General features: G+C 57.0%; 1 protein-coding gene across 7 annotated transcripts in view; it reads right to left on the bottom strand.

The window, feature by feature from the left end:
• Nucleotides 1-3,330: 3,330 nt before the first annotated feature.
• Nucleotides 3,331-12,995, bottom strand: part of PRDM15 (PR/SET domain 15) — a 66,761-nt gene continuing 57,096 nt past the window's right edge. For all 7 annotated transcript variants that reach the window (XM_078452742.2, XM_078452743.2, XM_078452745.2 and 4 more), the window contains 3 exons: nt 9,115-9,195; nt 7,325-7,534; nt 3,331-5,896 (listed from right to left, as the gene is read on the bottom strand). In XM_078452742.2, the coding sequence (XP_078308868.1) occupies nt 5,417-5,896; nt 7,325-7,534; nt 9,115-9,195 (771 nt within the window). In that variant the 3' untranslated portion in view covers nt 3,331-5,416. The remainder of the gene's footprint in view (nt 5,897-7,324; nt 7,535-9,114; nt 9,196-12,995) is intronic.

Genomic DNA, 12,995 nt, shown 5'->3' with positions numbered 1-12,995 from the left:
GGAAGTGACATATGAGCCACGATCTGAAGCACACGCAGGCATGAACCAGGTGCAGAGAACCCCCGGAGGGGAGAGGCTGGACCGAGGCAGGACAGGCCCCTGCAGGCCTCGAGCCACAGAAAGGATCGGGTTGGGGGCGCCAGGGTGTCTCAGTCAGTTAGGCGTCTGACTCCGGCTCGGGTCATGATCTCACAGTTCGTAGGTTCGAGCCCCACAACGGGCTCTGTGCTGACAGCTCGGAGGCTGGAGCCCGCTTCGGATTGTGTCTCCTTCTCTCTCTGCCTCTCCCCTGCTCATGCTCTGTCTCTCTCTCTCTCTCTCAAAAATAAAATTAAAAAAAATTAGGGGTGCCTGGGTGGCTCAGTTAAGTGTCCGACTTTGGCTCAGGTCATGATCTTGCGGTTCGTGGGTTCAAGCCCCACGTCAGGCTCTGTGCTCTGTGCGGATAGCTCAGAGCCCAGGGCCTGCTTTGGATTCGGTGTCTCTGCCCCTCTCCCACTTGCGCTCTTTCTCAGAAATAAACATTAAAAATAATTAAAAAAAAAAAAAAGGATCAGGTTGTGTCCAGACAGCACTTAGAACCGCTGGAGGACTCTGGACTTGGTGCACGGGTGGCACAACGGAAAAGCACCCTTACAAGGGCCATTGAGGTGGCGTGGAGAACGGACTCCCGGGAACGGGGGTGGGGTGGAGGGGCTGGGCGGCCCCTAGGGGGTTGTCAGCTGGAGAGCTGGAGTGGGGAACAGTTTCAGATATGGCGAATCCTGACAGGTCCCTAACCGCTCAGATGTAAACGTGGGACGCAGGGACACGTCCAGCTTGGCTCTGGCTGATTAGACGGACAGGGCTGTCAGCTGTGAGTGGGCACGGTGGGAGAGGGCCAGCTTTGGGGCAGGGGGGTCACAAGCCCCACGGGTTGGATGAGCTGGGACATCCAGGTGGATAAGCTGGGGCGCTTTGTTTCAGCGAAGGATGCAGCCAGCACCCGCCCCCCGCACCTCCCACCCCTGCCAGCATCGTGTGGGATAAGCAAAGAGTCAGCCTCACTGACCTAGACAGTTCCCCCCCTTCCCCCACTATGCTGCGGCTCCATTTTGTGGCTCACACTCAGGAGAGGAGGGGAGCTGGGGGCTTCCGGCCAAGCTCTGGACTGTCACGCAAGCGGGGAGGTACCAGCCCTCGGGAGGGGAGCACCCCATCGTGCAACAGGCAGTATTCGGCAGGCTCCTCCTCTCTCTTCCCCGGCTAGCGTGCTGGGCTGGGCTCCCTGTAAAGACACACGCTGGGTCTATGTCCCACCGACGGGACCCCTTCCCCCGTGGGGCTCCCTCCTCACAGAAGGAGAAACCCCGTCGATGGGGAAGGAGCAGGCTGCTTGGTTCGAAGGCAGCAGGATGTGGACCTCCGTGCTCTGGCGGGGGTTGTCTGCAAACGTCACCTGCCCGCACCTGGGGACCGTGGGGAGCAGGGCTGGTCCCGGCTCTTCGTCCGAGCCGCCTAGGGCCACTTCTGGATTATTCTGCCCACGGCACCACCGCACATACAAGCATTCATCCCTGTCATTCCAGAACCAGGATCCCTTTGGTGTCGGTGCCCTCGAGTCCCCCCTTTCTGTGGGAATTTGTTTTCAGGGCGCGAGGAGGGACTATTCACAGATGGATGCTTGGTTTCCAGCACATCATGTGGCCGTCAGCAGAGCAAATCGCTTCTCAGTGTCCCTACGTCACAAAGCAGCACAGGAGCAGTGATGAGCCAGATGTGTCTGCACAGCAACGAACCCGCCTCCACTGAAGTGCGCTGAAAGGCTGCCTTTGTGTGAAAGAACCGTGTCGGTCCGGCCCCTACAGGAAAGTCAAATGAACCAACTCTATTCACTGGCAGAATTAGCTGCTACCAGAAACTACCTAAAAGTGGACAACAGTATCTAAGACAGGCTCTCGTAGTTCAATCCCTAAGGACTGGATGGGACTTAAGGTGTTTTATAACTTTAAAATGACGATCCTAACAGACGGGAACATATAATTTAACGTTTGACCAATGAAATAAGGGACCGTTCCGGGCCACCTGTCCAAAGAAATGCCTTAAGTTTTCCCCTCTCTGGCTACTTCTCTTTTTCACATCCATTTTCTCCCGATCTAAGCTTTGCCAAAGATATGACACACACCTTCTTTGCTGTTTTTCAGATCCCCGTGAAAGCTTGATACACCTCAGTGTCTCCGACAATGTGTCAAATGGCCTAGACATCAAGTGGGTTTTGGGCTGGACAGGAATCAAGACGCGGTCGACGGCAGGAACTACAACTATTCTCCAAAGACGCCGTGGGAGGGGGGCCGCCCAGAACGGGTGGTCGGAGAGCAGGGCCAGCGATTGAAAAACACAGGTCACCGCACCTTTTATTTGTTATTATACAAACCGATGGGACACGACAATTACTCGACTCCTCAAAACAGTCCTCGTGCTTTTCAAAACCCAACGGGAAGTCACGGAGGCCACCTGGCGCTGAGAAGCCTCGAGCTTCGCGCATTCGGATGATGCCGTGGCTGGAAAGGACGCGTAAGGTCTGTGACCCTCCCTCCCGCACCCGGGATTCTCCGAGGCGGTTTCCTGTCGGACCGAGTGAGGTGGCACCTGGCGCAGGGGGCACGTCCACGGAAGTGCCGTTCCGGGGGCCCAGACTCTTCCTCGCCACAGAGCACGCGATTCACGGGAAGCGGCGGCGGCCTGGGATCCAGCTCTGCGAGAGTCGCACCATGAACGTGGCACAGGACCCCGCACCCCTACAAATCCACGGGTCCAAGGTAAGTTCTCGCGACTGCTTAATCTAGGACACCCAGCACGGACTCACGGAGCCGGGCGGCCACAACGGCCTGATCTAATGTCCTCCCATGGGCACAGCTGCGCACCTGGCGTCAGTTAAAACATGAAATACTTCCCGTCAGTAAACAGTGATGCACGCGCAGAACAATCTATGGTCGGGGACTCTTTTGGTTGAGTGGTTTTTTTGTTTTGTTTTGTTTTTCTGCTCCCCAGCTCTTGCGAACGCAAATTCACAGCGACTGTTTTAAGACAACACGAACCTATCTGGCCTCAGGTAGTGACCCTCGTAAGACTAAAAGCAAGAAGGACGAAGCATGTCTACAGGAAACTCAGGAGTGGTGATTTTTATCTGGAGTTCTAACTGATTATCACACAGGGGATCGTCCCACATCTGTGTGTGTAAATGAACAACAAGCGGGCACCGGGGCCACGCGGCCTACACCAGGATCTTGAGGAGCATCCGATGCGTCCTTACTCGAGGCACAAAAACAACGTCTTTGAAAAAAATAAAACTGTGATTTAAAAGGCCTTTATTTCATAGGGAAGCGGAACAGGAGATAAAGGCTAAAAGAGGTTTCATCCTGTTTGTATTTTCACTTGGTCAAAAAAAAAACCAAACTGTGATTTTTTTTTTTTTTTTTTTTTTTTTTTAAATACATTAGGAACCTCGGTACTCTTGATGACCCCATGGGGCCCGGACCGCTTACATTTGGAGGATGAGGACAGGATTTGAGAAAATATATCACTCCTAGCCCAAGTTCGTTTGATGGAATTATTGTGTATAAAGCAGTTAATTATATACATAAATAACATAAAAATAATTATCATAAATTAAAGGGTCAAATAATCTCCCACTATTAATTCAAATGCAGGCAGGAGACGGGAGTGTGACTGAGCGGTGTCCACGGTGCGGACTCTGGGGACGCTCTCACGTGCTGCGTGGGTGACGGGAGGTCCTTAGTTCTGAAGACGGGTATTGCACGATACGAATTCGAGCCCCGTCCTCAAGATCTCATGACTCGGAATCAAGGGAAAGGCTGAGGACACTGCATTTTGCAGAAGGAGTGGCCCTTGGCCTCCCTGGCGGCCCTAGACGCCTCCCGCCTCACGGGTCCACTACTGACGTGTCACTCTTTCTTCAAGGTGGTCTCCCAAATAACACGGGATGCGTGACAAAGAGTGATCAAGGCCGCAGCAAGGCAGACGTATCATTTCATTTTGGACAGCATTAAGAAGTCTCAGGAGGCTAAACCTGCGCCTCTGGTTCCCCGGCTGAGCAGCGGGCACGCGTGAGCCTGGCCCACCACCTCTGACACACCGGAGATGCGGCGTGTGACAGCGTGTGCGCCGGGGACGCGGGGATGGCGCTTACTCGGCATGTGCGAGCACGAAGGCCATTAATGCTCCTACTGACGAACGGACCGCCTCTGCTTTCACGACCGCTCGGCAGCAAACGGCCGTATCTGTGTGCTTCAGAAAAACCTACACTTTTCCACTGTAAAGAGCCAAAGCTCCTTCAATATTTTCATCGGAAGTTGGTCTTGAAGCAGATTAACCTTTGGACTGAAGTTGCCACAGAAAGAAAACGTGACTTTCCTCCCTGCTCTTCGGTGGCTCTGGCTGAGCCTCGGCCGTAATAAATATATCTGGATGGCGGCGGATCCCGACACGGCTCTGCGGGAGCCACCAGAGGGGACGGCACGGGGCCGACTCGTCCCACACAGTGGGGTGTCCCCTGTATTCGGGCACCGGCGCAGAACTGGACGTGGACCGACACTCCTACAGTGCAAACGACTTTAGCGTGTCAAAATCAAGAACGTGGCCACGACGGCGTCCCGGATACGTGATATGTGCTTGAGATAAAGTGAAAATAAAAACAAACGAAAACTGAGACTAAAAGTGAATCCACGCGTTATGTTACAAAGAGGCCTTTCGGGCCCGAGTCAGTGACCTCCGGGGACCCCTCACCCATCGTAAGGCCAGAGGGGGGTCGTCCGCAGCCACGGAACACCTCCTCACGGGTCTTCGGCCCCAAGTGGCGTGCATCGAATGGGACTCAACTCAGATCTCCAAGAAGAAAACAAACGTTACTTTAACTTCTATCTGCTCATTCGCCAGAAACAGCCGGAAGGGAGGCGAAAATGGCGTTTCCTTGCAGTCGGTGGCCCCGTGGGAACCCGTTCTCTGTGCTGACGCAGCGAGTGAGGCCCGAAAGGACACCAGCGGGCCACTCTGCTCCTCGTAACGTATCACTCACCTCTCGGCCCCTGCTCGCCTCGCTGGCCCGGACCCCCTGTCCACCAACCAAGTTCTGTTAGGGGAGGCGGGTGACACGCGGCCTTGCCGGGCACAGGCTGAGCCGCTCACACGTGCTGCCACCTGCCAGGAGTCACCCCCCAGGCAGGCTATCAGATGGCAGTGCTAGCCGGGGGGGCGGGGGGTGGGGAGGGGTCTGGAGACAATTCCGCAAAGCTCAGTCAACCTTACTTACACCTCAAGGACGATGTTTTTCTCTCGGTTTGGTATCCAGCAGACAAATCTCAAAAATAAGCAAGAACACCTGTGGGCAGGGCTCCTCGTGAGTTCTCGGCGCTTTGACTCAGTAGCTGTACATGTGCTGCTGGGGCTCGGCCGGCACCTGGGGCTGGGGCGCGGGCGGCTGGGGCGCGGGCGGCTGGGGCGCGGGCAGGACGTCCGTCTGGGGCACCGCCCGCCACGTGAGCGGGTGCTGGTCGCTGAGCTGGTTCCCCAGGGGCGTGATGGAGTTGACCAGGGTAGTCAGGTTGATGAAGTGCGCCACGGACTGTGGGTTCGAAGCTTCCGGCTGCGGGTGGATCTGGATGTCGTTCTGGCGGTTGTGCAACATGGCAGAGCCGCTCACGGTGTCGAAGGTCACGGTCAGGATCGAGTTGTCCAGCTGTAGCTGGCGCTCCGGGGTGGTCAGGTGCCCGACAGCCACGGGCTGGAGGTTGGTGAACTGAGTCCCGGCTGCAGTGGTGATGGGGGTCACGGTGATGTTGGTCAAGCCGACGGAGCTCGATGGAGTGGTCACGTTTGGGTCCCCCAGCGTCACTACCACCTGCAAGAGTCACGCACGACACAAAGGCGTCAGTAGCGTCTGCAAAACGGACGACCGCCCAACTTTATGTTGTGCTTTAGGCGGGAGCCATCTCAGCACGTGGGGTGACCCCACATCCGGCCCAGACGAACAGGAAACACCGGGCGGTGGAAGATTAAACCGAGTTAATCTTGTCCCAGAAAAAGGATTCTAGTGACAAAGGGCAGTAAGACACAGACACAGACACAAACGGCGTCCCAGGCTGGAGAAGGTCGGGGCGAAGTGGTAACGAAAAAGACAGACGTGCGCCCCACCTCTCCCATTCTCTCCAGCCCCGCGCCTGGCTGCTGGTTAACGGAAATGCCAACCCCGAAGCACCGTACAGATGTGCGGCCCAGGAGTGCACCAGTTCAAGACAAAGAACAGGAATGAGCTGCCAAAGAAACTCAAGAAACGTGTGCGACTGCGATTAGTATCCAAGACCAAGGACCAGCACACGGTGATGACAGATTTGGGAGCCTTCGAACCAAAGTGCTGATGTTGAGCAAACTGGAGACGCCCACGAACAGCGGCACACAGGCCGGCTCCAAGCATCCCTCCCGGGGCTGGGGGGGGTCCCTGCATCCCTCCCAGGGCCGGGGGTCCCTGCATCCCTCCCTCGGGGCTGGGGGGTCCCTGCATCCCTCCCGGGGCCGGGGGGGGGTCCCTGGATCCCTCCCGGGGCGGGGGGGGGGGTCCCTGCATCCCTCCCGGGGCTGGGGGGGGGGGTCCCTGCATCCCTCCCGGGGCTGGGGGGTGGTCCCTGCATCCCTCCCGGGGCCGGGGGTCCCTGCATCCCTCCCGGGGCCGGGGGAGGGGTCCCTGCATCCCTCCCGGGGCCGGGGGGGGGGGGGGGTCCCTGCAAACCTCCCGGGGCCGGGGGGGTGGTCCCTGCATCCCTCCCGGGGCCGGGGGGGGGGTCCCTGCATCCCTCCCGGGGCCGGGGGGGGGGTCCCTGCATCCCTCCCGGGGCCGGGGGGGGGTCCCTGGATCCCTCCCGGGGCCGGGGGGGTCCCTGCATCCCTCCCGGGGCTGGGGGGGGGGGGTCCCTGCATCCCTCCCGGGGCTGGGGGGTGGTCCCTGCATCCCTCCCGGGGCCGGGGGTCCCTGCATCCCTCCCGGAGCGGGAGGTCAGCCCACTTCCACGACGAAGGAACACACGGAGGCCACTTCTAACCTCCCAGAAACAACCCGATCCCCAACCAGGCGGGGCCGGCTGTCCCTCGGGCGCTCTACGGTCACACCACTGTTCACGACGACAGGTGCGACGTCTAGCTCTAAGCTGGGACACGCGCAGCTGGCACAAGCTCCCGGGATTAACGCTACGTGGGCCGCGGGCCACCAAGGGGCCGCCCCCGAGTCAGGCGTGTGTGTAGGAACACGTGCGGCGCGCGGCGGAAAGGGGGCCACCTGCTGGATGCTCTGCACCGCAGAGTCGGTCTCGTCACCCACGCCGGACAGCACGGGCTCCTTCTCCGAGTACTCGCTGAAGGTGGCCTCCTCGGGCACCGGGGCGCCTGCCGCCTCCGCCTCCGGCTTCTGCTTCCTCTTGTGGGCCCTCCTGGCAGCTTTCGCGTGCTTGCCCTCGGCCAGCTCCTCCTGCTCCAGACCCAGCTCGGGCTGCGGGGACAGAAGGCTCATCAACGTCAGGGTCACTGGGGCGTGTCCCCACACTGGCCACGGGGGTCCCAGCACCGTCCCGGCCACCTCCCTAGGCCACCACGCTGCTGCAGGGAACAGTGGCCGCGGTGTGTCTGCTCCTTTGCGCCTCCAGGGGTTGGGGCGTGTTCCTGCCGGGTTCACTTTGTTTTCAGTGAAGAAAATCACACAGAAGTCGTACTTCTAAGAGCCGCGTCTCGCGCTGGCACGCGGACCAGCGTTTCGGCCTGGTGAGCTCGGCCCGAGGCTGCAATGCCTCTCGTGTCCACGCTTCCACCCCCAGGCTGAAGCGAATGCACGAGACAAACGATCCTGGATCGTCAGGATGGCTCTGACCCCAAGAACTTTACGGTCACCTCCTCTGGGGACAGCAATGGTGGCCAGCCATAATGGCGACCCCACAGAGGTGCCCTGCGCACTTCTCTGGGCCCGTCCAGGGTGCACTGCCACACTGTGGCCGACCTCCTGAACCCGGCTGATGCCACGACTGAGCTCAGCATCGCAGAGGCCACTGGGCAGCGGTGGCCGGCAAGGCTCTCCAGACTAGTCCCCGACCACGCCTCCTGGGCCCCTGATGCCATCCCAGGTGACAGGATCCCACCCAGTGACAGACCCAGAGGAAGCCTGCCAGGGCCAGGCCATCGCGGGGCTGCCCTCACAGGGGCTGGACGCGGGTCGTGGGCCCCTGGTGCACCCTAGGCCTTCCTGTGCTCACTCACGACGGCCCAGCACCTGAGCACCGTGCTCAAAGCGCCGTTTCCAGTACAGGGATGCGAACGTGATTTTAAAGGAATCAAGAGCATGGCATATTCCCTTTACAAGAAAAAACCATTTTTATGAAGACATTGGCTAAAAGTTCATTGAATAAAGTTATTTTGGTTACCACAATCTAATTACGCTAAGCTCTTATGGAAACCCTGATAGTTAATTTTATGCGTCACGGAGGCTGGGCTAGGGCGCCTGGGTGTTTGGTTGCCCAGCAAAGATGCTGTGAAGGTGTTTTTTAGAGGAGCTTGACATTAAATCAGTGGACTCCCAGTAAAGCAGATGACCCCCTATGGTACAGGTGGGCCTCACCCAATCAGTCGAAGGCCTTAAGAGGAAAACCTGAGGTCCCTGGGGAAGAGGGACCTGCGCCTCGAGGCAGCCGTCAGACTCCAGCTGCAGCGTGAACTCTTCCCTGGGTCTCAGCCCACCCACCCGCCCTGCAGATTTAGGACTTACCAGCTTCCACGATCACATAAGCCAATTCCTTAAAATAAACCTAACTTTGTCTCTACACCCACACCCCCTACCGCTTCTCCAGGGAGCTTGAAGATTACTGTCTATTCTCTAAAATGAGATACCTCAGTATTGAAAACGACGGAAGTTCTGGAAACGTTACAGAAACTAGGAGACATTCCAAAAGGCCTGGGGAGAGAGAACCTACTAGAAAACGAGAGACGCGGGTGAAAGGAAGGGACTCGGGGGCCTGCCCAAAGGCCCCTCGCAGCACCCGTCTGGGCCCCTCCGCCCCACCCCGCGGGCCTGCTCGTGCGCACCTGGACAATGCCAATGGAGGAGGCATCGATGGTGGTGGTCTCCGGGAGGTGGTCCAGATCATCGATCCTGACGGCCAGGACCTGCGAGCGAGCACGGGTGGTGAGCCAGGGGACGTCGCGCCGGCAGCCGATTCGGTCATTCTGACCCAGGCCAGCTCGGCGCCGTCTGGCCCCGGCCCTTCCTTCCCTCACCCCCGTCTCCCCGCGTTTCAAGTTTCTGTGATGCTCTTACACACCGGGGGGGGGGGGGGGGGGGGGAGGGGAGAGGGGTGCACCTGTCTCTTTTCTGCCCTTTTTTTTTTTTTTTTTGCCTCACACCATATGCCTCCCGTAGATGAATTTTCTGTGACTCCTCTGTTAGCTCATACGATAAGCGGGGCAGGATCGGATACAAACAGCAAACCTGTCCCATGAAGAATCACCAAAAATGAAACGGTTCCACTTTATTTTTTTTTTTTTTTTTTTTTTTCAACGTTTTTTATTTATTTTTGGGACAGAGAGAGACAGAGCATGAACGGGGGAGGGACAGAGAGAGAGGGAGACACAGAATCGGAAACAGGCTCCAGGCTCCGAGCCATCAGCCCAGAGCCTGACGCGGGGCTCGAACTCACGGACCGCGAGATCGTGACCTGGCTGAAGTCGGACGCTTAACCGACTGCGCCACCCAGGCGCCCCGAAACGGTTCCACTTTAAACGCTACTTTTCAACTGCACACAGGTACGGGAACTTGCTCGCGTCAATTCGGTGGTGAGGTGACCCCCCGCCCCCGCCTTCCCTCCATGAGTCACACTGCGGACCCTCACGCTGCCACGCGCTCCCCTGGGGGCCACCAGCCCTCCCATGGCTCAGGGGTGTCCTGCCCCTGATTCTCACCCACAAGCCAGTTCACGTGCTGCTGTGCTGATTAAGGGAACTAAATCCTAAGTGGGACAGTGCAGCGTTGAGTGCAGAGAGAAGGGGCCCCCAGGAAGGCACGGTACAGGTGAGCCCCAAGAAAAGGGAACGCGCGTGGAAAGCCTACGTGGGATCGGGGGGAAAACCGTAAGTCTGTCTGCGAGGGTTCTTCGCCCGGACAGCTTTGCAAGCGCCTTTACGCTTTTGCCCAACTGAAGCAGGCAGGGAATCGTGGACTAGACGCGGTAGGTGCGGCTTCCGTCTCCGTCACCAGCCGCCTCCCTGCTGACACACACACTCTCGTACAGCCTGGTGTCGGCGGCAGCACGAACAGCCACAGCAGAGCTCGCGCAGGCGTCCCCAGGACCCCGCCACGTTCTCCGCCGTCTGGGGTCACCTCCTCCGCGTGCTGTGCTTCCTGCGGCAGCTTTACCCCTCGTCCACCTCCTGCTCTTCCCTCGGTCTCCCACCCTAGACGGCCAAGTCCAGGAGGGGGAGACACATCCTGTTCGACTGGCTGCCCGGGGCTCACCAGCAGCGGCTCACGCGTGTGTGAACGACACAGAACGAAACACAGGAATGGCCCACGGAGACCAGGACGGAGCCTCGGGGAACAGAAGAGGTGGGAACAGAAGGGCCACCACGGCACTCTCGCTGCCCTTGGACGGTCGGTCTCCCCTTCCGGGACACTCGATTTGCCCAGGGCAGGCAGGCTACGCAGAGCACTGCCCCCCTCTGAGAAGCAGGCACAAGAAAGCGACCTTGCACAGCGATCAGTTAAGTAGGAAGCGATCTTTGGCCCTGGCAAAAGGGCTCGCTGGACAGAAGCGCTCGCCGAGCACCCCCGTTAACCAAGGCCTCTCTCTGCACCCAGCGACCCATGTCACCCACCCGGTCTGTGAAAACCAACCTGCACGCTCTTCGTGAACGCCTGCAACTACAGACGCTCCCGCAACAGAGAACTTGCACGGGCTCCAGACTCATCGCGTGCCGCTGGGGAGGGCGCAGCGCCCACCCCGCGCCCCGAGACCTGGATGTCACTGTGGCCGACAGAGGTCGGCCAAGGGGATGCTAACACTCGGGCTCCCGCAACCCGGCTGCTCTGCAAGGTGAAAACCCTGGCTGGCTGCTCGCGGAAGAGGGAATTAAGAGGAGCTCAGCTGGGGGAGTCCCAACTACACAGGCTCAGCTCAGAACGGCTCCGGGCACGCGGGGGGGGGGGGGGGGGGGTCCTGAACCGGCCACGGGGGAGCGAAGCAGGGCTCCAGAAGGAAAAGAAACACCTACTGTCCCCACATTATGGCAGACGGTGCTTTTATGATGGCAAAAGTCATCCCTGTTCGTTAAAAGAAATTCTTACAGATGGAGAAAATATGAAAACAAGAAATTACCCATAACTTCACCACCAGGAGACCACGGTGCAACACGGTCTTCTCTTCTTTCTGTGCGGACCACTTATTTTATTTTTTTTAATTTATTTTATTTGAGAGAAAGAGAGTGAGAGAGAGCACAGTTGGGGAGGGGCAGAGAGAGGGAGAGAGAATCCCAAGCAGGCTCTGTGCCGTCAGCGTGGAGCCCGATGAGGGGCTTGATCCCATGAAGAGTGAGATCATGACCTGATTGAAACCAAGAGTCAGACGCTTAACTGACTGAGCCACCCAGGCGCCCTGATCAACCTATTTTGCACAGGTGAGCACCGTGTACACACACATAGCACGTAGGACACGTGGGATGCATAGCGCGTATACACGAACATCATGCACCCGCTGCAGCCTTCTTCTTTACCACGGCCGTTTACAACTGTATCTAGAATTCTCTGTGAAACGTGTTCACAGAGCCAAGCACATTGCTACACTGTCACGAGTTTAACCACATTTCTCCTGCTGGAAACCGAGAGCTCCAAGCCATCATTTACAAAGCACTGGGACAATACCGTCCTGCCGCGTCCCAGGAGGACATCCACTGGCCAGAGTGCTGGACGCATGCCAGCCAGCAGGGTCATTTTTAATCTAAAATTCTCCTGCTAATCCCACACACGGCGGATAGCAGCTTCCGCTAACATTTGCATTTCCGGGATTTGGCGGGGTTGAATGCTTCTTTCTGGGTTTGAACCTTGTAGATTTCCTTTCCGCGCGTATGCTCGTTCTTATGGCTTCTCGTTGAATGGCTATCAGCTTTAATATCAACGACTTACACCTGCTAGTGACAGGAATCTCTTGCACGTATTTCCAGTCTGCCCTCTGCTTATCCTTTTGGACCACGGAAGTTCTAAGTGGTACGCTGTTCAGACAGTCAAATCTACAGATGTTTTTGCTTGCGACTTTTCCAGCTGATTTTACCCTTGGAAAGTCTTCCCCCGAAGTGATCTGATGTCTGTTTCCCTGCATTTCTTTTCTAGTTTTGTTTTTCAGTTAATTCTCAACAAGATGCTAGCAAATTGAATCCAATAGTACATTAAAAGAATTATTCACCATGACCAAGTGGGATTTACTCCTGGGCTGTAGGGGTGGTTCGATATTTGCAAATCAGCCAACATGACAGGCCACGGTTGATAAAACCATATGATCCGAAAGAACTGTATGATCCTCTCAATAGATGCAGAGAAAGCAGTTGACAAAATACAGCAGCCTTTCTTGATAAAAACCCTCAAGAAAGTAGTGATAGATGAAATATACCTCAACATCATAAAGGCCATATAGAAAAGACCCACAGCTAATACCCTTAATGGGGAAAAATTGAGAGTCTTTCCCCCGCGATCAGGAATGAGACAAGGATGTCTGCTTTCACCATTAACTATTTAACATGGTACTGGAAGTCCCAGCCTCAGCGATCAGACCACAAAAAGAAATAAAAGGCGTCCAAATCGGCAATGAAGAAATCGAACTTTCACTACTTGCACACAACATAATACTCTATGGAGAAAACCCAAAAGACTCTACCAAAAAATTGCTAGAACACATAAATTCAGCAAAGCAGCAGCATATAAA

This window comes from Panthera onca, chromosome C2 (assembly GCF_046562875.1).
Source record: "Panthera onca isolate mPanOnc1 chromosome C2, mPanOnc1 haplotype 2, whole genome shotgun sequence".
In the NCBI taxonomy this organism is placed as follows: domain Eukaryota; kingdom Metazoa; phylum Chordata; class Mammalia; order Carnivora; family Felidae; genus Panthera; species Panthera onca.
This window is presented reverse-complemented; position numbering and strand designations above follow the sequence as displayed.